We start from the raw sequence: 27555 nt of genomic DNA, 5'->3' as shown, positions 1-27555 counted from the left end.
TTAGAGTTATTGTCACTAATTTATTTATACAAAAATGTGAGATTTGCGGTGGTTATTTAGAATATTTAAATTCGCTTTCACAAATTTATTTATGCAAAAAGAAGTATATTCAAACGTTATTCGTTTCAGTTTTAGTATCGATTATCTTAGTCAATATAAAATTAATATATTTTTAACGCTAGATTCAGTTTTGTTACATGTATGAACTTTGATTGTAATACCAGTTTATAAATATTGATACAAATGGTAGAATATTCAAAATTATTACATAGAAGTGAAAGGATACCATATTCACGTTATTCCGGTAAAAGATCATCGCCAAGTTCTTCGTCCCCGAAGTCATCGTCCCTTTTTCCGGCAGATGTCATGGGTCGAATAGGTAAAGGACCTATCGGATCTACATAGGGTGTACCTGTGTCAAATAATTCATAAGTAAATCCCGTATAAGTACCTGTGTCAATATACATGCATGGTGTTTGGTTGTGTATTTCACTTTAAATATTAAATTATTTCAATTTAAATACTGATTCTGTAACTTGAACATATTAATGACTATTTTTAGTGATAGTTTTTTTTAGGTTACTAATGATTAAAGACATTTCTGTCCTAGCCATGGAAGCAAATCAAGACAGGAAATGGATAAACGTTGATGTATCGTGCGAAAGATAAAAATAGATAACTGGTTTATACACTGCTATTGGGTCAACCTTAACCATTAATAATTTGAAATCAAATGTCACTATACGGAATCGTCACTTCTTTTTCCATCTTTGTTATATAAAATTACACTTTAAAATATTCGACAAACCTAGTCGAAGATCCTACATATTAGTATGTTTAAAGATGAGCATATTGTTTAATCGATAATATACAATGTGATATAAATTAGTGAATACAGGTACAAGACTGAGAGGTACATATATTACAGATATAACGCCTGTTCAAAATAGTTATACTGATCTATCATCTGTTCAATCCATTAGTGCAATGTAATCATCATCTATACGTCATTCTTGTTAATGCTCATTTGAAATAAAGCTACGTAATACCGTAATGTTAATAGCTCTACTAAGCATTTAGTATACGAAGACAATAAGAAGAGAAATATTTCTCAATAAACACAACCAATTTACATATTTATAACATAAGATTAAGTTAAACTATTTTGATCAGAATGATTGATAAAACAATTGTACGTAAAAACTAAGTAATTATTGCTATTGAATTATAGGAAATTTTTAAAATTCAAAATTTCTTCTTTGTAATTTATATATACCTGTTCGATCATTCGAATCATTTGCAGTTTCTGAATAATTCTCAATTGTAGACATACGATTGGATCTTGAGATACCAGCACTGTTCAAGCCTTGATTATCTCGTCTACCAGGAATAGGACTTGATCTGTGTTCCGACAACATGCTCATTCCAGATCCAGTGCGCGATGATGCTCCGCTATTGGTCCTTCTTGATCCTAAAAACAAATACATTCATCCATTTAATACTTGATATATTCAAAATTATACGTCTAAAATACCTGGACGTGCCGATCCTTGTCTGTCTTTTAATTCCTTTGCTTTTTCAGCACGTTTTAATTCTGTTGCATATATTTGTGCCTCTTTTAAACCGAGATCACTACATAATCGAATTAAAAACTTGAGACATTCAATATTTTCAGGAAACTTCTCATGGATATCTTGATACTCCAATAGAGCTTTGTGAAATTGGCCTGTTCGTCTCAAACATGCAGCAACAAGTAATCTCCATCTCGGTTCACTAGGAGCCAGCTCTACTGCTTTTTTGAAATAAATTAAAGCTTTTTCTGCAACCTGAAATAAATGACAGAATGAATTTGTATTTTTAGTATAAGATCTAAAAAAACTCGATTATGACCTTTACCTGCATTGTTACAAAGTATGATCCAAGCCAGTCGATTACTTCAAAATTTGCAGGGAAGTATCTATATGACTGTAGAAGTACACATACTAATGAACATATAAGGTACGATAAAATAATTGTAATAATAAATCAACTTACATCACTATACAACTGATATGCTTGTTGTTTATCACCACTAGCATCATACATTTCACCCAATTTTTGCAAAACTCCAGGATCAGATGGTATGATACCAAGCAGCTGATTGTACCTAACATATTTCAAAACAGCTTTCAGTGAGATATCCGCAATAAGTTAATTTAAAGAATACATATCGTATGGAATCACTGTACCATTCTGCTGCTTGATCTACATCATTCATGAATTGATACAAATGACCAATTTGGTATAGTGTTTGCGGATCATGTCTGACTATATTACGAACTTTCCAAAAGCATTCCAAAGCTTCTTCATACATGCCTTGCTTTTTGTAAACTAATCCTGTTAATCAATTTTTCATTTATAATACGTTAAAATACTTGGGTGTGCATTTTAACGAAATTTACCTAAATTATAAAGAGCCTGTACATGACTAGCGTCTGTATCTAGCGCACATAAAAGAAACTCTCTGGCTATATCCAATTCGCCCTTTCTGATTGCACAAGCTGATAAATTTACATAAGCTGCTGCATTATAACTATCTGCCTTTCGAGCAATTTCTCCACAATTTTCTGCTTGTTCGTAATCTCCTTGCTATGAATTAAATAACAGTAATCATATTATTCTTGTGAAAACCAGAAAAATTAATATTAGGACTTACTAAAAAATATATAAATGAGAGCGTGGTCGCAGCTGCACTATTAACTTTACTTTCCCGGTTTTCGAACATTTTTAAAGTATCAATGGCAAGCTGTGTTTCTCTATTATGCAGGAACACCATTGCTTTATTTATTTCCAAATCAGCAGCTAGAGGACCATAAGCTGAAGATTTTATAGCATCAACGCACCTTGAAAAATACAAGTATAATAAGCAAACTAAAATATTTAATAATTATCTATGGATTGGAGTTCTTATAAATTTACCAAGCAAAACCAGCTGTAAGTGTATCCTCAATAACAGGTGCTATTAGTTTAGCAGCTGACAGTATAGTTTTCTCAGCTTCAGACTTCAATTCTTTTTCTAGCTTTGATAAATCATCATTCTTCAGAATTTCGTTTAATATGTTAGAAGTAACATCATCCTGTAAAATATATAAATAAAATTTCTGTGGACGATAATAATCAAGTTGTAAAATCAAATAGTTGAATATTTAAACAATAAAACGAAATGAAATTTTTATGAAGCTAGTGAATGTGGGCATAATAACCAAAACAACACTTTATATAGTGATATTCATAAATATGCCCAACTCACAGTACTTATGTTATATCTGTCCTCCTGATCTACGTTAAGCTGAACCTCTAGTAACTCTAAAAATGCTCTTTTCATTTTATCCCTATGAGACAATGCAAAATGGCATAAAACAGTATGCAACCCTGCTTTAAATTCAGCTCTTTCTTTCATAACCCATTCAAAACTATTAGCTGCTTCTTCCAAACGACCCATTTGTACAAACAACATTCCAATGTTATGCATTATTTTTATTCTGCGAATCATTTATCGAGGTAATTAATATAAGCAATAAATATAAAAGTTTATTAACGAGTGTAAAATAATTTACATAATCTGCACTACTATTTTATTACCTTAAATCTTTATGAGCAGCTGATGCCTGATCAAATGCCATCCTATACATTTTGATTGCTTGAGACAATTGTCCTATTTTAACATATATATTTCCCATGTTTACTTTCAGCCTAGCATTGTTGCCAAATGCTCTGTTCTTTGTTATAGCCTGATAAGTAGCGATGGCTTCAGTAAACATGTCATTATTGGTATACTGAGTTGCTAAATTAAATATAACCTAGAAAATTATATAATATTTTGCATATATATTCTTGTTTTTAAATTAACAAAAAATAGTAAGCCATACCGCAAATGTTAAGTCAACATTATGATTATCACTGAGTCCAGCCTGTTCTTCTAATCGAATTAATGCTCGCTCTCGCGATGATGCTTCCCTTGCTCTTTCTAAAGCTACTTTCACATTATTCTCATATGCTGCCTCTACTGAACTTTCAATTAACTCCATTATTTTCCTTTCAGCTACTTTTATCTTCTCTTCTGGTCTGTGGAAGTAATTGTTAATGCTTTGCCTTTTCAAAATTTTAATATGTATTAAATAATTAGTCTATAACAATCTCACGTGTCTTCTTTTCCACTTTCTAAAGGTGGTGCAGCTCCTTTAACAGTATTCCCCATATTAAGTGGATCAAAATTTTGACGACTGCTACTGGTGTAACCAGCACCCCTGACTGCCGTCATTGGACGAACACCACTAGTTGTTGGGCGTACAGATATACCAGTACCAGATCTATGGAACTACAATTAAAAATAATTATAGTGTGATCCAATATATTATTATAATAATATATGTAAACTGTTAAATTTACTTACTCCGGTTGAAGTGCCCAAACGCATTGCAGTTCCAGGTGCTTTTGCAGTGAACTAACAGTGGATAATTACAGAATAATTTCTTCATTTTTGTACTTAATGAATATTTCCTGACATTCTAAATTATAAATCTAACTACTTACAAGTGATCTCCGCCCGTAACTTGTGTTAAGAGCTTCGTGAAAATATTCATCTTGCTCAAAATCTTTAATATTATATACCGATGGATAATTATTATATCCATCATAAATATCATCATTCATTTGCATAGCAGCCAGCATGATTATTTCTATAACACTGTCTTAATTGCAGAAATAAATAAAAAAAAATCAGTAATTTATTCAAATAACGTCACTGAATATTAAAAACTATAGGGAAACAAATTGCACATAGTTCTATTCAGTAATAGCAAAATGTTCACTGAATGTTTTGATTTGGTCAGGTGACGAGTTACCAGGCAACAGAAACCAACACACAGACTCAGGATCCATGGAGAGATTACATGCAGGTCTCCCATCATTCTGTCAAGAATGGTATCAAGAATTCTGTTCGAAATTTGCTCTAAGTGGTGAAGTAAATTAATTCTTCCAGTTTTATTTTTCTGGAAGAAAGTCGTAAAACGGTTTAAGATGCTAAGGGCACCGATTGCATGCAATCTCTTTTTTTGTCTATTTTGTCTGAATTACCGACTCTGTGGAAAATGTTGTGGTACAATAGGGAACTCTATCCAAATGGACGGGTCAGCTAGTGAACTATGTCTAAATATAACAAAAAAGTGTATCTGAGGTGGATAATTTACAGCGTTAAAAGTAGATTATTGCTTTTTCATATTGCGCCATGCCAGGGGCAAAGAAATTTGAGATATGGTACAAAAACTGTCTTTTTCTAAATGGTTGATACTCCACAGCTAAGCAATAGGGCCCTCACATTTTTAAAAAAAGAGAGAATCACGTGGTGCGATGTTCGACTTGTAGTTTTCGCTTCGTAGAATTATCGACCACATTTATCAGCGAATTAGCAAATAATGCTCAATGTACATTGAGATATGTTTCGAATGTATTTGTTTATAGACAATATTACGACAAGTTGAGCAGGATACAGCCTAGTTTAAGTATTTATTCACAACCTGGACATAATCTACTCTAAAAGTACCTGTAGCTGCCTTGAAGCTAACTTAAAACTATCCTAATATTGCTCCAAAACTATCCCAAAACAACCCTGTAACTACTCCAAAATACTCCAAAACTGTCCTAAAACAATTCTAAAGTTAACCTATTTAAAAACTACCCTAAAAATATCTTAAAACTATCCTCGGTTTGTACAATTAAAATTAGTTTTTTATCTAGTAATTTGTTCTCCAGCCTCGCATTGCGCATTCCTGATTCTTAGTCTGTGTAGTTGAATAGCTCTGGAATATTCAAATCATTTAATGGACTTTCATGTCTCGTTGTGACTACCATACCGACATAGGAATTCAAAACTGATTTCAGCTTCCTCTACTCACAGCAACGGCTACTTCATTGAACAGCACATGTGTGTAAATACGTGCGTATTTAAAGCTACAATCGTTCAATAAGCAATTTTTGTGTGCAATATACCTTGATCTCAATTCCTGCGACGATGTTTGTCACACGACGATTTTTCCAGTGCTTTCGCAGGGCGTACTATATACAGCGTAGAATAAGTTACATGCATATACACGCATCGCTAATTGTATAATTAGTAGATATAATTCTTATTATTCATAACTAACTACAAAAATAAATTCGTTTCATACCTTATTTCTATACTACATATTTCATATTCCGTTCTTACGAACGTACTCATTTTTTGTAAACTATCGGTAATACTGATAATGAATGGCAAGGGGCATCTAGAGCCCACCAAAGCTGAAATAGAAAAGTCTATAAGAATGCAATTATAGAGCTCCTAAGTCCGATCGGTGTTTTCCCTGGATTGAAATTCGCTCCCCTCACGGATAATAGTTGAACAGCTCTGTTCTAGAGCTACCTCATCATTTCGTGTCGCGATTAGCATTACCGACAGTCTAGATTCCCCTTACCATTACGTGTTGTGCTCAGCATTATCGACAGTTCACGAAAAATGTTAATAAGACAAAAATATCCTGTATATTTTATTTCTATAGCGAGTGCTAACAAGTTCTATACTATTTGGAGACAACAATCATGTAAGAATATTTTAACGGCGAAAATAGTATTTATTCAACATCTACTACAGAAATATGATACAGTGTAATTATTTTTATCGACAGGCAGACCACGGGATCTGTCAATCATACAGCAATACATACTAAAATCAGTCAGTACAACGTATAAACTATAAACAATGTAAAAACGCTCACACCTTCATCGCGTAATGTAAAGACTTTTGTAAAATCTTTGTTTATTAATTTTTCATGGGTTTTTTTTTGCCGCAAGGCTTTTTCCCCAATGAGCCAATAGATCAATTCATTAATTTCGGCTCAATTCTGTATTAATCATTTATTAATTTTGTCCCTACTACATCCTCACATCTTAATAGAAATTGAAATACGGAATTTCTCCATGTTGGAGAGGTTTCGACGATCTAGAAATGGTACTGTATAGAAAGAGTTTTATAGAATTTTTCTGCAGATGGGTTTTAGGAGTAATATAAAGAAATCTGTTAAGTACCAGGTAAAATATATGTAAAGTGGGCTTTTTGATACTTTACAATACAAAATTTTATAGCTTAAAATCAAAGTTCGTTATAATAATTCATCGAAACGTTTTTGAAGAGAATCTAATTTCCCAGTCATCAGCTGGATACAATCCGCGATAAACAATTTGAATGATTGAGGAGAATATAGGTTGTTCGAGTCTCACACGTAGAGATTGGCTGCTAGAGAGCCAAAGGAAAGCAGATGAATCAAGGATAAGTTGATAAATCATATAAAGATGTTATATTGATAAAACTAATTTTTCCTTAATATAATGGAAGTTAGATGATAGTTGAAGTCGAGGTTAATTGATGAAACTTTGCTGCGAAAAAGTGCGAGACATTATATCCGATTAAGTAATGTTTAATTAGATTACACAAATATATACAAAAGTGAATAAAATAAGGAAATGAATTTACGATTTTTCACTGATATACAGGGTGGTCCACGCAATTGTTTGAAGTTATAACTCCAACATTATTATTGCATTTATGAAAAAATGCCAAAGAAGAAAGATAAATAGTTCGAAGAGCACTGCATCTGTGGACCCTTAAATTTTTTCAGATGCAACAATGCATACGCAATTAACAATTGCAACATTTCTTTAAATAGAAATGCATATCTTTTTTTACACAGATCGATTCTTCTGTTCATTCTACGTAAAGAATGATGAGGGGTATCATGGCAAAAAAATTACTAGATCTCGAGATATTTTCAAAAAATGTCTTTATTGAAGAAGATACTCAAACACTTCATGACTATGTTGTAAAGGTAAATACTCTTTCGACATTGTTATCATAACAGAAACTGATTTGTTCGAGTAAGCATTTCATCATTCAGTAGCAATTCACGTATCGTAATTCGACTACAAAAACTGACATTTTTTAAAAATATCTCTAGATCTAATAATTTTTTTGCCATGGTACCGTAATCAGTCGTGCTGACGTCGTCGACGGAAGTGTATCTCGGTTGTACGTTAACAAATAGGAATACAAAAATATTGTCTAGTGAAGAATTTTGTCTTTTATGTAAAAATATTAATAAAGTGTTGTAACAAAAGCCATATGGCGAAGAAGCGAACTAATGTCTGATTAATAATAACTGTAAGTACTGCCACCAAACAGTCCTGTTGAAAGAACGTTTGAAATATTTAAGTGTAATTCATTCAGTATTTTCCCTTTATTATGTTAATGTAGCTGGTAAGATCTGCGCAATGTTTTTCTACAGTATACTTATGAAATGAAAAAAAAAAACATTTTGGTAAAAATGTCGAAAAAGTTGGTTTTTATTTCGTTTGAATTACAAAGAAGCCGGCTTAAAAATATTTAAAAAAATGAGAACAATAGGTATGACAACGTTTTATTGCTCAATAAAAATTAAAAATGTGTGCCTCTTAAACTTCAATATGAAATTATATATGTATATTGTTATATATAACGTAGTATATTTCAAAGGGTTTTAATCGATATAGAATACCGTAAGTTCTTATAAAGATTGTCAATAAAATTTGTTATTAAAAAATTATATTTTTTTTAGATTTATTATATTACGAAACTTTTTCCAAGATGCATATGAACAAAAATAATTGTTTTCCAATAATATTTAAAATATGCATGTATGTAATCTGAACTTGATTATTCACTAGAGTAGTTAAAAAGATAGAGTAATTAAAATTAATCTAACAAAATTATCATATGACAATTTGTATTCATTATTTTATTAGCAGCAAAAGAAGCATACTTGAACATGTAATAAATAAAAGAAGAATAGATCAATAATTTATCCCTTTTATTTGTTTATACATACAAATATATAATATACTTTTATTCATCAAATTATCCTATAAATGTGTATGAAAACATTGGGAGAAGATTTGTACTATCAGTTTTTAAAATAAAATTTTCTCTTAATATTCTTCATACAAATTAATAATTATTTTCAATTCTTTGTATATTTACTGAGCATGAAAGAGGACAAATATAATTTGTATCATCATAATGCTTCCTTATGCTGCTTTATTAGTACAGAAATTAACGGTTTTACAGAAATTTTAAGAAAATATATAAATGTTATGTTTATACATTACTGACGATTAAATTTGTATCTTAGTGCAAATACATACACTTGTATTCTAATGTATTCTTACTTATCATGTTTGATTTATTTTGATACTAATTAAATTGACAATATCTTAAGTTGAGTTTATACTTTCATGTCATTATTTTGTCATTTCAGTTTGATGTTTCCTTCTTTTAGTAAAAAATGTTTATTTATTGATTCGACACGATTTAAATATAAATTTCGGTAAAACATTTCATATACAAATAAAATCAGATTTTTGGTGACTAGAATATCTTTACATTTCATACACCCATTCTTTATATACTTATATGCAACAGTACATAATAAAAATTATAAATATTACATTAAAATTAACATTGGACTTTGGTTTGTAGCATCCTTTACCGTTGTTTTTGTTCCAAAAAAATAAATCTGTATTAAATACTTTTGTTGAATGCACAAGTTGTAAGTAGTGTAATTCATCTTACTAACACACACAAATTCAGACCTTTGTTATTAATAAAACATTTATCAACTTCTATATTCACTAAAATGTCATATATACATAGGATAAATTTGAATATCTCCTATAAACTGCCTACATTGTTCTTAAAAAAATCAAGACTGTGATTAAATAGTTAGTCGTTTGAATAAATTGCAGATTTATAACAGCTTAATTACAACGTATAACGAGAAAATTTTTAGGTGTAAGTAATATACGTTGGAATAATAGAATAAAGTTTTTATTTACATTGTAATACTGCAAAAAAGATATTAAAAAATTGTATAATATTTAAAAAAAAGATAGTACATTATCTTGCCTTCATTGTATAAAATATGAAAATCTACACTTGGTAAAACTGTTATGAAATGTAAACTGTCTTTCAAACGTCTAAGAAATTATTAATAAGATTTTTTCACACTTTGATTCATATGTAAGGAATAAAAGAACGTGCACAATAAATACACACATAATAACTGTAAAATAAATGCACTACTTACAATAAATGCAAAGTGTGCATATCATTATTACATTACACACTTTAGTGCTTCAGCTTAATAATGAATGTGTAGCGTTTATGTACGTATGTACATAATATAAAAAAGGTCCTTCTGACAAAGGCTTAAATCTGACATTAAACTGCATTATTAATGTCTTAAGTTGTATTTGAAGTATCAATGTAAACAGTTGTCTTATATGGGAACTATACATGTATTGTATGTGTATTACGTCCTCAATTGGAGCCTTAATTTATAAGACCTTTTTCAATAAAAATGCGTGAAATAATATTACTATCTTCAAGAGCGTGTAGCAAATGTAGTAAAGCAAACATTTTGCGACACACTGTATACTTCAATCATGTGTATTATATGTCTTTTAAAAGAAGACAGCTGAAGTCATAATAATTGTCCATTCCGTTACTATTTCTTCAGACTAGCAGCATTAAAGTGGAGTGAATAGCCGCCACAATTCAGCTATTTTCTTTCGTAAAACTTATAATTATTCTGTTAGACTGTGTACATACTGAAATATGTTAGGAGTAACAATCAATGTTACCTCATTGTCAAAGGTTGCTTGATTGAAATTTAGAGCATGTTATCTACTATGCTACAGTATGTACACTCAGCAAGCATTATTTATGCCTCATTCTTAATTCACTTTTACTTATACTAAACATTTTTCATTTGAAATATGATGACATACCTTTAATTCACTTTTAAATTTATGTTGAGTACAAATATGAACAATGTATGTATGTTAATTTAATATCTATTGTATAAATTTGAAAGCATATGGCACACATGTCCTACCTTTCTATACTTCTAAGCTTTTATCTTTCAAATATAAAAAAATAGCATGTTCACTAGCGGAGGAATATTTGTTAATCAACATCACACTGTTATTTTCATTGAGTCTATTCATAGAGAGCATGTAATATCTATGAAATTAACGTTTTAAATATTAGTAATCAATGCGAACGAAATGTATTATAATACAAAAGTAGTAATCATAAAAGTAAAATATAGGTAACTTTAGCATAAAAAACAGGCTGAAGGAATTGTTGAGGGTTCTGTCTCCATGCAACTCACTTACGAAGAAAGTTATAGTACAGAGGATAAGATCGAGTTTAGCGTTAACAACTTTTCTATGGCAAAAGTGCAGGTTTGTAGATAAAGATGGACAGATGTCTCTTGAAGTCATAGAAAACTAGAAGATAGTTTAATATTTGATGGAGGACTTATCTGAATAGATCTAGAAATTATTATGAAGCATATTTTTTAGAAAAAATGGTATACATCAAGCAGATCCTGCCGGAGAACTATCTGGTTGTTAGTGAACATGTGAAGTGAGAAAAATATTTGTGTTTTGTGAAATGTTTATAGTGTTTTGTAAAATTTCACTCTGCACTGAGAGTTTAAAAACATGTCGGGATTATGTACGACAATCAGAGTGAAGGTACTCTGGAAGACTTTCAAAGTTATGTAAAACATGAAAGAAAAAATGACTATATATAGTTAAAGAGGTTTGTTGTGCGTTGAACGGTAGAAAATATTGTACAAAAGATAAAAAAATGATGATAAAAGCAAATATTGAAGTGTATGTGAATACGACACATTTGGTAATACAATAATAACAATTAAGTAATAGGCTTTCTTATAGACATCAGATAGATTTAACATGATGACTAGACATGTCGTGTGTCTAATAGAGACTGAACATATAAAGAGATTCAAAAGTAAATGCAAAATTTCTTTTTAGAAAATCAGAGCAGGATCCTAATTTATAAAGGTATAATGGAAAGAACCCAAAATTGGTATGACATTATGCAATACATGTATAGCCGCATGATCGCAAGGGCAACATGATGGAACAAGAAAAGAACTAGAAAAGTTTAATGAATAAGATTCGTTCACCAATAATCTGTAATACATAAATGAGTTTAAGTCATTATGTGTTGCTTGGAGACATAATATCTAAAACAAAGGAAACATAAGACAAAACATTCATAGTATACAGTGTACCCATTGATTACTCTAAAATACATTACATTTCATTTCGTTATGAAGATCAATATAAATTAGATTTATAAATGTGAAAATGGTAGATTAAAAAAGTCATAATATTCTTTAAAATAAATTGTGCTATGTTTTCCAGTTTGTGGGCATACTTTGCACCATATGTTTATCCTTACAGAGTCTAACATATATTTTGATTATTACTTTTACAATGCAGTCTCAGTTTCTATGAGAAATAATTTAGGGCTCTTAATTGATGATTGAGAGACTGCAGCAGTGCAACAATCTGTAAAACTGTATCTGTTACATGCAACAATAAAGATACAATATAAGATATAAATGTTTAAATGTTCTTCAATGAATTCCATTTAGAACACTGTTATTCAGCACATAGTCAAAATCAAATAAATATTAACACACACGTAATACAAATGTCTGTATTATGTTAAAATAATTAAATGTTCAAATTCTAGACAATAGAGTGTCGTATGAAGCTATTAGGTTTGTTCATAAAAAGTCATATGAATGTTTCTTGGCAGTATTTTGTACATAAATGTATCTCCTTTCTATTATTACACGAAAAAATATTACAATCGTAACATTTATAGAATATTTTAATGTAAGCAAAAAATATTTCCTGTCAGAAGAAATGCTTCAATTCCTTTACACTTTTTCTACGCTGACTAATGAAACGGACTATTAAGATACATACATGTATTGTCTAGAACTGACATAAAAAGTGCTCATATTATTAATTTGATTTTTTCGTTGCTATGGCACTATATGTTTAAATAATCTTAAATATTATTTTACATTATTCGTCAAAATTTTGAGTGTATTGATTGTAATATCTATCATGTGTGTATTAAAATGAATGTTTTTACTATTATAAATGTAAAAAGTTTAGTCTGGCAGCTTTTATGATTTAACAGTTGAGATTTGTTTGTTCTAATATTGACTGAAATACAGCACTGCAAAATTAAGAGATACAAGGTATGACAACAGTAAATTAAAGTTGTCATTTTATAAAAATAAAAAATTTATGTGTAAATAGATATGTATACAGCTTTACATTTCATCTTAACGTTCTGACTAGTAAGTCAATATATAAAATTATGTTAGACATATAGACACATAGACTGACATATGTAAATTCATAGTAAAGTTAACTTGTTTTAATGCAATAAGTAAAATAATTAAAAATGACCATAATATCATACTTTCTCGTTGTCTAAGGTTTTTAGTCTTACATTGGTTTTGCAGCTTATATTAATGTAAACAAGCTGTCAATTGTACTTTGTATATAATGTAGTGAACTACAGCTGCCAGAAAATTCATTAAAATGCATGGGTTACTATCTCCATTTCAAAACATTCATATTCTCTTTCCCTCCTTTATGACAAAATTAATTTCAGTCTGTCAGTTTACATATGGCTTTACCTACGTTGATTAATGCCTGCTCATTTAATATTTATAACATAATGCATCTTCTCTGTCTGCGTTTTTGAGGTTCAGGTCTTAAAACAGCACGAACGGCTTCATCAAATACTTGTTTCAGGCCACGTTGTGTCAATGCAGAACATTCCATATATTTTACTGCACGAATCTGCCAATTACATTTTATATTAATATTTAGTTGCGTAACAATTTGAAAATATTACAATCTATAATACTCAATACCCTTAGAATTTGCTATAAACACTACACATAGTATCCAAACCAATTCTAACCTTATTTGCCAGTTTCTGTCCTTGTTCACGTTTTATAGCACTAAGGCCTTGTTCAGCTAAGCCAGTGAGCGTCTCACGATCATCTCGTAAATCTATTTTGGTTCCAACAAGTATCATTGGAGCATCTGGGCAATGATGTTTTATCTCTGGATACCATTTACTGGTAACATTTTCAAAAGATGATGGGCTTGTTACTGAGAAACAAATTAGAAACACATCAGTCTGGGGATATGATAGTGGACGCAGCCTATCATAATCTTCTTGTCCTGCTGTATCCCAAAGTCCTAAACTAACAGGTATTCCATCCACAACCATGGGTGCTGAATAATTGTCAAATCTGCATAATACAACAAATATTATATTCAAGAATATGAACATTCAATAAAATTATAATAAACAATGACAATTAAAAAATAGTTTGTTACATTAGCATTTATTTTGTTTGAGTAATTATATATTTGAAGAAAATTTTAAAAGCCCGTAGAACAGAGAGACAGATATAAAAATATATTGCAGAATGGATTACTTCCTGTAAGTAGTGGAAGGGTGTCCAATACTGCTTCACTATTATTAGCCACCCTATTTCACTACTCCAAGAAAGAAGTGGGTAATAAAAAGATTGTAAAAATGTATTACTCATAAAGGCATACAAAATAATACTTTCCTGAATAACTTTGACTCAAACTTCATATTCTAAAGATATTGTATTGTCACAAACAATACAGTAAGGATATTGTATTGTCACAAACAATAGTACTCACACTGTGGGCACATATTCGCCTGGAAAACTATCTGTTGTATATGATATTAACATACATGTTTTTCCTACTGTTCCATCTCCTACCACCACACATTTGATTGGTCTACCTGAGCTCATGTTTCCAAGACTGAAGTAACAAATAAATTTCGTTATTTCTTTATCGCAGTACTTAACTAAAAAGTATTATGAGTCGGTTTTTAATTGCAGAAATCAAAAGTAATATCTACATTGTCGCTTATTAGTTACATTTCTAAAACATTTGTAACTTCATAATTCAATAAAATGCAACTACTTTATCTTATAACGAAATAATCATCAATTACAATTGTACAGTTCAAGAAAAATATATTCATGTTTTCGAGGTCAAAAATATTTTTCGTATATACGATTCGTATTTATGTTAACACAACGACAAATATTATTGAAGTCATATAAATCCGTCAAGTGATTGAAGACAGAACAAACGATGCACGTTTCAAATTTGTAGGTTAGCCACAAGAGGATTGCAGTTTCGACTTAATTGAAGGGCTCGCCCTTCAATTTCGGCTTACTTGCTTGATATGTAATTGGTAAATAAGAACAATCAATTATTAGTTAATCACTCACCAGATATGAACAAACGTTCGATTAGAAAAAACACACTATTTCGACACGATTTTGATGTTGTATATATAATTAGATTTCTTCAAAAAATTAGAAAACCGGGTGCCATGACGGTACTGCGGTTTTTGGCACTAAAACGGACGTAGCCTTCGCTTGGTGACAGATGTTCGACAATACTCTTCCTTCCCCTTCTACCAGAAACAATTATTATTCAGAAATGATGAATGGCGACATCTGTCGAATCAAGTATTTTTGGTGTGCGCATAACCTGTGCGTGCCTGTGCATGATCCGTCTGCGTTGTGCTTTTTTTTTGTGATTTCAAGGTATCATATATCTTATAAGAATAATGAAAATGTTAAAATCCTGATCAATTGTAATTATTATTCGGAATTATATATTATCTGTCCAAAGTATTATTTCATTGATTACTTTTCCCTGTGATTATTATGAGAATCAGCATTTAGCATTAGCATTTAATTTGATTGGTTATTAAAAAATAGATCTGAGAAATATTTAAAAATATGTGTAATTTGTTCTTACGCTACCGGAACATATAAAAAGAGTTTTTAAAATATCAATTATAATTGCAATATTAAAGCTATCATTATTTTTAAGGTGTGTAAAATTATAGAAACAAAATTTAATAACGTTTTTATCATAAAAATGATAAATTTAATTTCATCAAAAAACAATGTTTTCATATGGAGTGCAGAAGGTAATTTGTTCTACATTTTTGGAGAACATATTGTATTGTGTAAGTATAGACATATATTAATTATGCTTACCTTTCAGATTGGTTAAAACTTCGAAAACATCATAGAATTGTTGGTGAATTAATAGGTTGTCTTCCGAAGAAACCTAGACAAGATATACTTTCAGGTCTTCCATTATTTCTACAACCAGAAGAAGTATCACTTTTGCTTGAGAAAAACATAGCCCAACTCATCTATTATCCGTGCCTTCAAGAACCACCAGCTGAATCATTAAAGCAAGCTTTTGAAGAATATAGAAACACATTATTTATTGAACAAGAAGAATGTTTAAGGAATGAGAGGAAAAAACAGGTTTCCAAAATAATTTTTCTCAGAATTGATTTTCATATATATAGCATTCTATGTATAAAATTTTTGTGAAATTTTTCACATATTTTTATAGGTGATCAGTGTCATGGATAAGATTGTAGAGGGAAAGAAACGAAAAATACTTGGAATAGAAACAAGGAAGAAAAAAGCAAAAAAGCCTCTAGATCCAAAAGTAGAAGAAGCTCTTAATAATATTGAAATAAATAGACAAGAATTGTTGGAAGAGGAAATGGCAAAAGTACCTAAACTAGACAGGACTGATGCTCTTATTCAAACTCATACAGGTATGCGCAGTATTTATATTAATAATAAAGGCCATGGATATTTATAGATTTCTACTTGCTGTAAATGTATAAATATTTGATGAAACTGCTGGAACCTTGCAAGAACATGTCTTGAAAAATAAAAATGTATACATAAAACAATACGTATTGTGAAATACATGTTCTTCTAGAAAAAATATGTTTTTTAAACAAGTGAAATATATTCTTAGTATATCCATGGGCAAATAAAGATGAAGTTAAATTAGTAGAATGGAAGTATCCTAGCAACCCTAAAGAACAACTTCGATATTATACGTATAAGGATCTTTGGGAGAAGGGATACTTTGTAACAAGTGGTGAAAAATTTGGGGGAGATTTCTTAGTATATCCTGGTATGTAATAAAAAACATTGTTCACTACTTATGTATTATTACAAGATAAAGAGGAAGATTTTAAGTTTCTAAATTTACAGGTGATCCTATTATGTTTCATTCCCAGTTTATAGTCCACTGTAAGGACAGAAACGAAGAATTTCCAATAACCGAACTTTCAGCTCAATGTCGTATTGCATGGCATGTTCGAAAAACACGTGTATACGCATTTTTCTCTAAAGATGAAAATAATATTATATATCAATCGTTTCAGTGGGCAGAAAGTAAAGTACTTGAAAATGGATAATATTCTTCAGTTTCGTACAATTTTGTAAAAGAAATAAACTATTAGAATTTTATTGTTTTTATATTGCTATATATTTACTCCTCCTCTTCATGAACTGATAAAGATCTTTTAATTCAGGACTAAATATAACTTAAATCAAAAGATTTTAATTCAAACAGTGTCGATTACTACAAATCTGTCATGTTGCTTCTTAGGAATAACGTTAAAATATTTCTTATATATAACGCTTTTCTCTCTACCTGCATAGTTCATTACAGCCCAGGAGTGAGTATTATTTGGATTAATTTTTTCACATGTGACCATTACTCTTCCAGGTTCTAAAGCATATAATGTCCCATTTCTACCCATACCAACCTATAAATAAATCATATATGTAACTTAAATTCTTATAGTTTAATAAAAATGTATGGAACTACAATAAAACTTACATATAGCCCTGGATGAAATCTGGGCCGAAGTTGTGTAGCTAGTATGTGACCTTTCTGAACGTACCATCCATCTTGAACTTTCCATCCTCTGTGTTTTGGTCTTGGATGACCAGGTTTAATTCTTGTGCTGCCACTAGACTTCTTTGATGCATGTCTTACACATGCTGTTAATCATTTCTTATGTTAAAATTTATTAATTGCACAAAATACATTACAAAAATAGTTACGAACCTAAATTAGTAGTAGGAGTAATTCCAAAAGACTTTGTATTTTGCAGAGCATTATAAAGTAAATGCGTTAAAAGAGACATATCTGAAATACAATAGCATATTATATCTATTTGTTTACTTGAATATATCATAACCTATTATAAGTAAACGGACATTTTTGCAAAGCATTTAAATTAAAATCACTAACAATTTTGATTTTTTATTTACCATCACTACATTCGGTTCATATAAATGTGAAGAAGAGTACACGCTACTGCATAAGTACAGACTAATGAACGAAACTTTTTTCGAAATACAATACCTTTGATATTCGTTTTTAGTTTATGAATTTAAACGTTAAGATTTACAGTAATGAGTGTTATCCATGCACACCTACAGGCAACAGCTTGATTTGTTAGCAAGGATTGATATAGAAATTTTGTTTGCCCTGATAGGCTGACAATTCATTGCTGAAGTAGAATCCACTGCGGGTTAGATGCGCAATAAGATGGTGAGGATGTATGCGCAACCATCTTCACTAACAGAGCGCCCTATGACTAAAGAGAGTCTTACAAAATTTGAGGTACGTCCTCAATTGGCAGGTCCTCAGAACAATAGAAATCTTAGATGTTAAATTACAGCAGAATTTATTAATACAAATTGTACAATCTTCTCAAGACTTGCAATACGGAACAGGGGAAGTGTGTAACATCAACTGAAGGAACCAATGTTTACAATTTGTCGAATTCAAGTTTTGTTTTGTGTACAAGTTTCGACGTTCGAAAACTTTTGTGGCGTCCATTTAGCTGATGTTGGCAACAAATTTTTCATAAGTATTGTTCACGTTGTAGACGCTTGAAATTTAACATGTATAACCGTGATACTTGTATGTTACTACAGGAATAAAAATATTTTGTAATTCGTAATGAGTCTCACATTTTTTTCGCGTCAAACTTTATATTTTAGAGCGTTCGAATACTTTCATGACTTACTGTAAATTACACAACACTATTTTAAGAAACAAACGTTCTACGTAATAGAAAAATTATTTTTTAAATACTGGCTCAATATTTGATGACAGGTGAAAATTGCGTTATACCCTGGAACAGGAAAAATATGGTTCCACCAAACGGTCAGTACCAAATATGTACACTTGAATCCACTCCAGTTGATGACTCCACTCCATGATTTTACGTTGCTGCGATGGCAGCACTATACCGAGCGTGCCAAAAAACCGATCTTGCACACTGATTCTCTTTCTGATACAACATAACCACACAATTCAAATTTTAAGATCGTATGTAAGTGCACAATACATCAGTATCAAAAAGTAACAAATTTAGTATAAATTTATTAAGTTAAATGATAATACAAACAATATGTCAATTTTTAATGTAACAAAATTTAAGTCGAAACAATTCATATGTTCATTAAAGGAATTAAATAAGATATTAGTACTAAATGTTAAAAGAAAAGTAAATATTAAATGTTATGCTTCGAATAAAGAATCCGATCGTTTGCTGAAAAATGGACCATGGAATATATTATTTTTTGGCACAGATGGATATTCAGTAGAGAGCTTAAAGGTTTTATATGAAAAATAGTATGCCAAGTTTATATTTCATGTAATATTACATTTTATTGTTCTTTTATTTTAAATAACTGTTATCTTTTTATTTAGTCATTCCAAACTAGTGCAACGCTTGGAAGTAGTTACAGTCAATACGACCAAACAGAATGCTGTTACAAAATATGCTAAAGAAAAAGGTATTACTATAAATTACTGGCCACTTGATACCATTGTATACAACTTTCACATTGGGGTAGTTGTTTCATTTGGTCATTTAATTCCATCCACGATTATAAATTCTTTTCCATTGTAAGCAATTTTATATCTACAGCGGTAGAGATCAGTTTACATTTACTATATTAATATATCTTTTGTTATGAACATTATGCAGTGGTATGATAAATGTGCATGGTAGTTTGTTACCAAGATGGAGAGGAGCATCACCAATAATTTACTCATTGATGAATGGTGATGATAAGACAGGTGTAACAATAATGAAGATAAAGCCAAAGAAGCAAGTAAAATATTTATATATTTTTCATGTGAATAATTTCAATAGTTCTTGATTTCATTGTAAGTAATAGAGAAAACAATAACTGCCAGAATATTCATAAGAGTTCGTAAATTATAATATAAGAGTGAACTCTTGCAATAAACTATGATTTCAGGTTTGATATAGGGGATATAATTGTACAAAAAGAAATTAATATAAATGAGCATGAAACATTACCTCAGTTGTATACTAAATTATCAAAACTTGGAGCTTGTCTTTTAGAACAAGTGCTTGAAGATCTCCCAAAAGCTTTACAATCTGCAAAACCTCAAAATAAAGCTGATGCAACATATGGTGAATATACCTTTCACCTTTAGTTTGCAATGTTTTAATAGACATACATAATATAAATTAGTTTTCTAAATTCTGAAAATTATTAATTGCATTATGCTATTCAGCTCCCAAAATAACATCAAAGATAGCTTCTGTAAAATGGAATGAAATGTCTGCAAGAAATATTTATAATTTACACCGTGCTCTTATGGGACTGTATCCTTTAAGCACAAGATTCATTAATAAGACAGTAAAGTTATATGATATTACAGTTACTGATGAATCAATTGCAACAAAATTTATAGACAAAGCACCAGGTAAACGTATAATTTTGAATTGAAATTAATTTCATAACTTTATATGACCACTATAAAGCTCTATCTTTGTAGGAATGGTAATGTATGATGAAGTTAATGATGCATTAATTATAAAGTGTAAAAATGAAGGTTGCATTTGGGTAAAAAATATAGGCATTCAAGGTAAACCTGTTATGAGTGCAAATGACTTCAACAATGGTTATATAGCTAGTAAAAATAAAACAGACATTTTGTTCTCTTCATAAATAATTCATTTTAAATGTAACAAAAAATGTGCATTAAAAAAAGTTGTCACACAAAAGTTGTATTTTATCAATACTCAAAGGTTAAATGTAATAAATTTAATTATATTTTCAATCGACTCTATAAACTGTGACATAAATATTTTAAAATGTTTAACTTATGTATGATTATTATCTACAAAACTAGAATTATATACAATTATTTAATTTTCTTACCTTCTTAAACGTGTATATACCCCCAAAATGATATAAGATTAAGTACAAAATAAATTAATTGATAATAAATAATTAAAACTTTATTAACAGAAGACGGAAGTTCTAAACCAGATGTAAAAATAAAATTTACAGTATGTGCTTTCAAGAAACTTTGTTTAATTAGAGGAGAAATTGTTATCTATATTCTGTATATTTTACAAAAAACATAATGACATTCAATGTCTTAATTTATTTAAACGTAGAATTATAGCTGCAGACATAAAATTGTTGATATTAAGTCTCAGTTTCAGAGGCCTGAAATAAAAGAAATATTTTTACTAATACAGATTCTTAGTTTTATTGAATTAATTTAGCTTTAATATATTCCTATTGACAATCTCAGATCAAAGTTAAAATTATCCATAAATAAGTTTAAGCTAATTTGTTACTTTGGCCTGCTTCAAAATTATATGTAGTGTAGTTGTATTATCCGTCATTTACGAAGAATTGATCCCATTTTCTTATAAAAGTGAGATTAAAATATTTTTCGTATTAATAACTAATTGCCTTTCGATATTTCGTAAATGGAACGTTGTGTTTGATTATTGAATAAATAAAGACGGCACAGCTCTTACTGAAAATAAGTAGTTAATGTTAGCAACTAGTTATTAATAAGATTGTTTGTTCTACGTTTATGATCATTCAGAAAACTGATGATTTACATGTATAACAACAATAAAGTACTTTATATTTCGTCAGGTATTTGTTGTTTTTGAATATTAGAGCAATATCATCTAATCAACATCTTTAAAAATGAATATTGACCATGATTTGTATTTTTTTGTTTTGACTAAATAAAAAGTACCGTTATTCAATTGTGCAATAAATGCAATTAATATATTATAGTTAACTTACACTAGGATCGCAGTCTGCACAATGCCATGAATAGCCTCTTCGTTTGGGTGATTTTTTAACTGGTGGATCAAGACAGGTGAAGTGGTAGCACTTTTTACATTCATCACACCTAATATGTAAGCAGTGACAATATGAAGATTTCATAACACATATAAAACAACTACGTATAACATTATTTATGTTTACTAACATAACGAGATTTTGACTGGTACCAGGCATATCACAGACATTACAATGAGTTAAAAGGTCTGTATCTTTCCCCCTTTTTCCATTTCCCGTAGATGCCCTATTACTTGCATTATTAGTAGTTGCATTTGCTGTAACTGATGCAGGAGTCAGAACTACAGGTGGAGCTGGTGGGGGTAGTAATTTAGGCGGAGGTGGTGACGTGATTTCAGTGCTGGTTGATGTAGCAACGAACATTTGTGGACTTGATTCAGAAGCTATTTCACCCTCAGGTCTTGGAATTGGCTTGATCTTTTTGGCGGAGTAAATGCAAATTAATTATTCTATATTTAAAACAAAACAGAATTATAGAATCATACTTTTATTGTTATTCTTCTATGAACTTCTGGTTGGCCCTGGCCTTCTGGATTTTCCACGTCGAGACTTTTTCTTTTATGTTTACGTTTCCTTTGTTTTATCCCCGTAATTGGGTCAGGAGTATACCTTTTGTGTTTCTCCCTAATAAAAAAAGAAAAGTAAATAAGTTTTCACACTCTTTTACAAAGATAAATTACCAACCTCCTTCTTTTCTTAGCACTCCTTTGCGATACAGATTCTGTACCATCTGCTGGAGCTACCATATATTCGGGAGATCCCTCTCTTGTCGTTATTGTCACATTATTAATTGGTTGCTGATTGTACAATGATTCTCCCGACTGAGCAGGAATTGAAGATGGAAGTTGTGGTCCTACTGGTTTTATAGTCACCTACATACAATTAATATATAAAAAGAACTTTCTTATATCATCAGAGGGCGAAATTAATTATGATTCAGTAAATAATTACTTTTGGTGTCGTAGGTGTATCAGGAGCTGTCACATTTGTTACACTATTAAGGCTAGTAGAAGAATTTTTTGATGTGCTTGGTGTCGTTGGAGTTGCAGGTGCCTGCATCTCTTGTGGTGGTGTCGGTGTTGGTGTTGAGGTTAAATTAGAATCATCCTTACAATGCCTCAACTTACGTGGAGCTGATGTATCAACACGTTCTATCTCTGATCCGGAAGATTCTTTATCGCATTCGGAACATTGCCTGTGTTATACAAATTTATTACATATACTTAAGACATTGTGCAAAGGTATTGATAAAATACAGTAAAAAATATATATGCCATATCGTGTACATACCATCCCATAAGCTTCGTTTTTTTGGGCATACGTGATAGAGGTGGACTAAGACAAGATAAATGGTAATGAAGGTGACACGTGTCGCATTTTGCAAGGAGGTGCTGGTTGGTAGATCTCCTGCATATTCCACATTGATGCCTTAATGTTAGTTCACCTTTATGGTTTTGATCTTGTGCTTGACTACTTAACACTCTACCTTCACGTACTCCTTCTATACCTTTGCCAACTGGTAAAGGAAAGCCTACACCCATTTTCAACGCAGCCGCGGTTGGTACACCTAAACCTGTGCCTATTAAAACAAACAAAATTTATATATTTTATATATTTGAATCTCAAATTTATAATTATAATTTTACCTAGTGTTGGTGTTATTCTTGGTTTTGATAAGTCAGCTATTTGTGGTAAGGGTTTCCCATAACCGTTAGTTTGAAGCACCTGATGATACATTTCAATCTTTTCTTTCAATGTTAAATTAACACGAATTTGTTCCTCATTATCTTTCATCACTTCATCATACTTTCTGTCTAACCTTTGTTGTTCATTTAGTAATTGCGAATTAACATCAAGAAGTTCTTGCAATCTTCTTTTCATAGATGTCACTCGTAAATTACGATCTAGATAATAACCAATAAATTCCACACTAAAAGCAGGTGGTATGTGCCATTTTTTTCTAACATCGACCAATGCTACGAGTTGTGCTTCCTGGGCTTCTAAAGCAGCTGTATCGACACCCATGAGTTCAGCTTTTCTTGCTAATTGTCGACAAGCAGACGCTGATGTAGTTAATAACCGAGGCATCTTTTGTGTTGGTACTAAAAATAAAAGACGTATTCTCTATAAAATCCAATACGTTTGTTGCATTTAATGTAGATGACGTACCCCATGGTGGTGGTCGAGATGCTTTATGAGCTAAATATTTATGTCTATGCTTAGCTAACTTTCTTTGAATTCTACGTTGTTCTTCAGTATCTAAGTGATTGGGTTGCTTTAACAATTGGTGTCGGTACTGAGCTCGTAATTGTAAAGCTAACCAATTACGTCTACGTCTACGAACGAGTGTTTTATCGGAATGAAGTTTGCAGTGTGCATAGAACGGATCAGCTTGGTCAACTTCTTCACTGTGAGCTTCAGATAATAGTCCTTCTCTTTGTGCACTATGAAGAATGGTACTTTTAGTCTTCCGTTAAATCAATATATTTCTTTAAATCGTATGCGATTATAAGTCTCTTGCCTTACCATGTAACATGGAAATATGTGTGACACATTCCTGCATCACATTCTATGCATACTCCAGTACGAGCAAAACGTGCATCTTCACATAAGGAGCATTGCTTTGCTCCCCATTTACTGTATGCCATCTCAAACAGCGTTACACTTGATAAACGATCAACCTAGAATAATTATAAATAAATATGAACATAAACATTTTAAAACACTCTTGTTTTATGTATAATAGAAATAAAAACCTTCCATACTTCTCCAAAAGCAACACCGGGTACATAAAGTGCACATACTAAATGGACCCATTTGCCTACATCAGTCTCTTTAAAAATGCCACCTTTATTTGGACAAAGTTCGCAGGGGGGATCCTCAATGCCTGCACTGCAAGCTTCACAAAACCATGGCGCTGATTGACATAAAGAATCAGTACTTGAAAAACTTTCTACATCAGATACACCATAACATCCTAAAATAGATAGTATTGCATATTATAACAGCACTTACATCTAACAATGGAACTATTATCCAAGCTCTAAAAGTTCTACATTTATATTTGTAATTCATATTCTTACCTTCATGTACACTGACACCGCATCCATCACATTCAACTATTTCATTAACATCATCACTTCTATCTCCTAAGCAACCACAACAAATTAACATTTTACTTAATTTGTCTTCTAGAGGACCGCCTTTCAGTGCTTGTTGGCGAGCTTGTTCAATTACATCCCCTACTGTTAAATTAGGATTTTCTTTCCTATTGAGTAATGGATCTTCCAAAGAATCATCAGATTCTTCAGATACATCTTCTTCCTCTGTAATATACAAGAAAAATATCTTCTTAATTAAATGAGTGATAATGTAAAGAGAGAATTGTGTATATATAGTAGAGCATTTTAAAAGAGAGCGAGAGAACAAGATAGCAATTGTTGACCAGAAAACTGTAGGTACAAGTTAGGTATAAGTTAGAGTAGATGATAAATAAGTACACAAATGTATACTCATGTGCAGTTAATATGATCTTAGACTTTTTGTATGGATGATGAAAAAAAGTATATATATACATATAATATCTCTTTAATTTCAAAAATATAACGCTGATTAATAGAATTTTTACTTCCTGTTTTACCTTTTCCAATATCATTGGAATCTTCTGAATCATCATCCGATTCCTCACAGTGGTCTTCAATTCTAAAGTCACTATCATCAGAACTTTCACCCAAATCAAAGTCAAGCAAAGGTGCTGTTCCTATAGGCTTGACTCTCCTCTTCTTTGGGTCCCTTTCAACTAAAAAGAAAATATTGCTTATAGTTATTAAATATATGCCTCCATAGGTCTATCAATACATACATAAGATATATATATACAAATTTCTATCAATATACCACATTTACTTGCTTGTTAAATCATAATAATTAAATTTTAAATATTGAAAAGGTTTCAGAGCTTTCTTATTTTTCATAACGTAATTCTTACTTTCACTACAGCTACAATCTAACTTGAGAATTATTTTAGCCAACTGTACTAATTGTCATATGAATATCATATATCAAAATACTTGTAATTTTGAGTCACAGAAAGTCATAGTCAAAAGGTTAATGATATAATTCTTTAAGAATGTTATTTAAACGAAATAGCATATAGATTTTATATAGTAAAACATTTCCCAATATCCAATACATTAGCTCAGAAAGGTACATACTACCAAAAATATAAAATAATTTAATGCTAGGTTATGTAAGGACTTCATTTACAATAAATACATACAGAAGCTTGTCATATTACTCTTATATTCACACTTATATTTTATTTCAATAAGGTTATTTTATCCTCTTTCAACTACTCCCACTTATTTTTCCCGTCAGCAATTCTGACACTTCATGTATAGCTATATAGATTTTGAATGTCTCCCACTACTCATTGAAGTCAACGAGTCGTTGCTTCATAAAATACTGACGTACGCGTAAGATACGATGCCGGCTACACGAAATAGGTTAATTTTACATATCCCCTATTTATCATATTATTACATATATCAATTAAAAGTTCGTTGACCAGCCGAATATTATCCAAATTACTTTCATTAAAAACTACATCAAAACATTATAATTTTTGACAGAAAATTTTGTATATGTTAGGTAATATAATAATACTTTATCTTTGAAAAAAGATTGATAAAAATATATAAAGTAATTATACACTCGTTAATCATGCACAATGTGTATTTTTCATTTCCACGTTTTCTCCGTTTTCTCTTCACTTAAAATCTAACATATGACAGGACATGACTAAATTTCGTATAATACGATATCCTAACTTCATATTTCATATTTTATAATTACATATATACAAAAAATTTGTTACAACAATTTGAAATGTTTTGTGGAAGCAAACGAAATAGTTATTAGTAACAGAAATTAATAAATGGCACATCAATTCAAAATAAAATATTTTTAACTTACTCATTGTTTTGTATAAAAACCCTACATCATCGTCTTGAGACATTTTTCACTGGTACATAAAGATTTTCTTTAATTCACAATGTACGTGTTGTATGTATATACAATTTCCAATTCCTTTGAATATATTACTTTTAATATGCAGAAATTAAAATATATTCTACTGTACACATGAACGAGGCCATATGCACACAATATTTATTATAAATATTTATGAAACTTTAGTTATTCAAATTACTTAATTACAGAAAAATTGAATGGACTTCCTTCGGTGGTACATATTATCCTTCTGACGCCGCCGTGTTTCTACTCGAATCAGTAACATATCGCCATATTGAATTTCTCAAAATCCTTTCGCGGGAAGTACAATCGATATTTACCAATTTGTTTGTAAATTAAATTGTGTTAGTATGCACATACGAATCAGATGTTACTTTTTCGAATGTACGTGAAATAATTTTTCATTTTTGACTTAATCTAATGTGTATACATACAATTG

General features: G+C 30.6%; 6 protein-coding genes across 23 annotated transcripts; 2 read left to right on the top strand and 4 right to left on the bottom strand.

The window, feature by feature from the left end:
- Positions 1–5110, bottom strand: Nompb (intraflagellar transport protein 88-like protein nompB). 2 transcript variants are annotated; one of them, XM_078180538.1, is made up of 15 exons: positions 4573–5110; positions 4433–4483; positions 4182–4357; positions 3909–4104; positions 3622–3839; positions 3290–3521; positions 2959–3116; positions 2696–2882; positions 2442–2628; positions 2229–2376; positions 2035–2146; positions 1897–1965; positions 1535–1826; positions 1277–1471; positions 1–412 (listed from the first exon to the last, which is right to left on the bottom strand). In XM_078180538.1, exons 1-15 carry the CDS (start codon positions 4708–4710, stop codon positions 297–299), a joined length of 2475 nt encoding a protein of 824 aa, XP_078036664.1. In that variant the 5' UTR covers positions 4711–5110; the 3' UTR covers positions 1–296. The 2 variants fall into 2 exon arrangements, with proteins under 2 accessions (XP_078036664.1, XP_078036671.1); XM_078180545.1 differs by lacking the exons at positions 4433–4483; positions 4573–5110 and having other exon boundaries at positions 3909–4099; positions 4182–4310.
- A 5775-nt stretch (positions 5111–10885) lies between these two features.
- Mtl (Rac family small GTPase Mtl) lies at positions 10886–15470 on the bottom strand. Its single transcript, XM_078184792.1, has 4 exons — positions 15303–15470; positions 14698–14823; positions 13937–14273; positions 10886–13812 (listed from the first exon to the last, which is right to left on the bottom strand). Exons 2-4 carry the CDS (start codon positions 14811–14813, stop codon positions 13678–13680), a joined length of 588 nt encoding a protein of 195 aa, XP_078040918.1. The 5' UTR covers positions 14814–14823; positions 15303–15470; the 3' UTR covers positions 10886–13677.
- Positions 15471–15535: 65 nt separating this feature from the next.
- On the top strand, positions 15536–17453 carry Tsen34 (tRNA splicing endonuclease subunit 34). 2 transcript variants are annotated; one of them, XM_078184771.1, is made up of 6 exons: positions 15536–15623; positions 15916–16015; positions 16093–16364; positions 16456–16666; positions 16876–17037; positions 17118–17453. In XM_078184771.1, exons 2-6 carry the CDS (start codon positions 15964–15966, stop codon positions 17321–17323), a joined length of 903 nt encoding a protein of 300 aa, XP_078040897.1. In that variant the 5' UTR covers positions 15536–15623; positions 15916–15963; the 3' UTR covers positions 17324–17453. The 2 variants fall into 2 exon arrangements, with proteins under 2 accessions (XP_078040897.1, XP_078040906.1); XM_078184780.1 differs by having other exon boundaries at positions 15579–16015.
- On the bottom strand, positions 17041–19177 carry Mrpl27 (mitochondrial ribosomal protein L27). 8 transcript variants are annotated; one of them, XM_078184820.1, is made up of 5 exons: positions 18953–19073; positions 18283–18854; positions 17983–18063; positions 17752–17915; positions 17041–17677 (listed from the first exon to the last, which is right to left on the bottom strand). In XM_078184820.1, the coding sequence occupies exons 3-5, from the start codon at positions 18059–18061 to the stop codon at positions 17474–17476; spliced, it is 447 nt and encodes a 148-aa protein (XP_078040946.1). In that variant the 5' UTR covers positions 18062–18063; positions 18283–18854; positions 18953–19073; the 3' UTR covers positions 17041–17473. The 8 variants fall into 8 exon arrangements, with proteins under 8 accessions (XP_078040946.1, XP_078040929.1, XP_078040992.1 ...); XM_078184803.1 differs by lacking the exons at positions 18283–18854; positions 18953–19073 and adding an exon at positions 19101–19177; XM_078184866.1 differs by lacking the exon at positions 18283–18854 and having other exon boundaries at positions 19060–19161.
- LOC144472046 (methionyl-tRNA formyltransferase, mitochondrial) lies at positions 19053–22192 on the top strand. 6 transcript variants are annotated; one of them, XM_078184732.1, is made up of 7 exons: positions 19053–19261; positions 19397–19563; positions 19642–19839; positions 19922–20044; positions 20199–20377; positions 20629–20673; positions 20746–21126. In XM_078184732.1, the coding sequence occupies exons 1-7, from the start codon at positions 19145–19147 to the stop codon at positions 20916–20918; spliced, it is 1002 nt and encodes a 333-aa protein (XP_078040858.1). In that variant the 5' UTR covers positions 19053–19144; the 3' UTR covers positions 20919–21126. The 6 variants fall into 6 exon arrangements, with proteins under 6 accessions (XP_078040858.1, XP_078040876.1, XP_078040867.1 ...); XM_078184713.1 differs by having other exon boundaries at positions 19060–19261; positions 20482–20673; XM_078184759.1 differs by having other exon boundaries at positions 19244–19261; positions 19521–19563; positions 20482–20673.
- Positions 21288–27328, bottom strand: LOC144472031 (PHD finger protein 14). Of its 4 annotated transcripts, none has more exons than XM_078184673.1 (14): positions 27060–27328; positions 25726–25884; positions 25169–25411; positions 24842–25062; positions 24612–24766; positions 24255–24529; positions 23732–24187; positions 23376–23664; positions 23037–23280; positions 22770–22957; positions 22571–22709; positions 22216–22502; positions 22026–22134; positions 21288–21425 (listed from the first exon to the last, which is right to left on the bottom strand). In XM_078184673.1, the coding sequence occupies exons 1-14, from the start codon at positions 27100–27102 to the stop codon at positions 21405–21407; spliced, it is 2829 nt and encodes a 942-aa protein (XP_078040799.1). In that variant the 5' UTR covers positions 27103–27328; the 3' UTR covers positions 21288–21404. The 4 variants fall into 4 exon arrangements, with proteins under 4 accessions (XP_078040799.1, XP_078040809.1, XP_078040828.1 ...); XM_078184683.1 differs by having other exon boundaries at positions 24851–25062; XM_078184702.1 differs by lacking the exon at positions 27060–27328 and adding an exon at positions 26365–26535.
- Positions 27329–27555: the final 227 nt, after the last annotated feature.

The sequence above is a fragment of the Augochlora pura genome, chromosome 1, assembly GCF_028453695.1.
Source record: "Augochlora pura isolate Apur16 chromosome 1, APUR_v2.2.1, whole genome shotgun sequence".
Classification (NCBI taxonomy): domain Eukaryota; kingdom Metazoa; phylum Arthropoda; class Insecta; order Hymenoptera; family Halictidae; genus Augochlora; species Augochlora pura.
Note: the sequence above shows the minus strand (reverse complement) of the source record. Positions and strands in the feature narration are given on the sequence as shown.

Excerpts from the sequence above, each read along its gene's own strand:
- Nompb (XM_078180538.1), bottom strand. The coding sequence starts at position 4,710 with ATGCTGGCTGCTATGCAAATGAATGATGATATTTATGATGGATATAAT. Across the intron at positions 4,484-4,572 it reads GTTACGGGCGGAGATCACTT|TTCACTGCAAAAGCACCTGG; the intron begins GTAAGTAGTTAG and ends ATCCACTGTTAG. Across the intron at positions 4,105-4,181 it reads GAAAGTGGAAAAGAAGACAC|ACCAGAAGAGAAGATAAAAG; the intron begins GTGAGATTGTTA and ends TTACTTCCACAG.
- Mtl (XM_078184792.1), bottom strand. The coding sequence starts at position 14,813 with ATGAGCTCAGGTAGACCAATCAAATGTGTGGTGGTAGGAGATGGAACA. Across the intron at positions 14,274-14,697 it reads GGCGAATATGTGCCCACAGT|ATTTGACAATTATTCAGCAC; the intron begins GTGAGTACTATT and ends TGTATTATGCAG. Across the intron at positions 13,813-13,936 it reads GACAGAAACTGGCAAATAAG|ATTCGTGCAGTAAAATATAT; the intron begins GTTAGAATTGGT and ends TGTAATTGGCAG.
- Tsen34 (XM_078184771.1), top strand. The coding sequence starts at position 15,964 with ATGATAAATTTAATTTCATCAAAAAACAATGTTTTCATATGGAGTGCA. Across the intron at positions 16,016-16,092 it reads TTTCATATGGAGTGCAGAAG|ATTGGTTAAAACTTCGAAAA; the intron begins GTAATTTGTTCT and ends CTTACCTTTCAG. Across the intron at positions 16,667-16,875 it reads TCTTATTCAAACTCATACAG|TATATCCATGGGCAAATAAA; the intron begins GTATGCGCAGTA and ends ATATATTCTTAG.
- LOC144472046 (XM_078184713.1), top strand. The coding sequence starts at position 19,145 with ATGATTTTACGTTGCTGCGATGGCAGCACTATACCGAGCGTGCCAAAA. Across the intron at positions 19,840-19,921 it reads ATTATAAATTCTTTTCCATT|TGGTATGATAAATGTGCATG; the intron begins GTAAGCAATTTT and ends AACATTATGCAG. Across the intron at positions 20,674-20,745 it reads ATTTATAGACAAAGCACCAG|GAATGGTAATGTATGATGAA; the intron begins GTAAACGTATAA and ends CTATCTTTGTAG.
- Mrpl27 (XM_078184803.1), bottom strand. The coding sequence starts at position 19,146 with ATGGAGTGGAGTCATCAACTGGAGTGGATTCAAGTGTACATATTTG. Across the intron at positions 18,064-19,100 it reads GATTCAAGTGTACATATTTG|ATATGTCTCTTTTAACGCAT; the intron begins GTACTGACCGTT and ends ATTGTATTTCAG. Across the intron at positions 17,678-17,751 it reads GATTTCATCCAGGGCTATAT|GTTGGTATGGGTAGAAATGG; the intron begins GTAAGTTTTATT and ends ATTTATTTATAG.
- LOC144472031 (XM_078184673.1), bottom strand. The coding sequence starts at position 27,102 with ATGTCTCAAGACGATGATGTAGGGTTTTTATACAAAACAATGA. Across the intron at positions 25,412-25,725 it reads TTCCAATGATATTGGAAAAG|AGGAAGAAGATGTATCTGAA; the intron begins GTAAAACAGGAA and ends TGTATATTACAG. Across the intron at positions 24,767-24,841 it reads CTTTTGGAGAAGTATGGAAG|GTTGATCGTTTATCAAGTGT; the intron begins GTTTTTATTTCT and ends TAATTATTCTAG.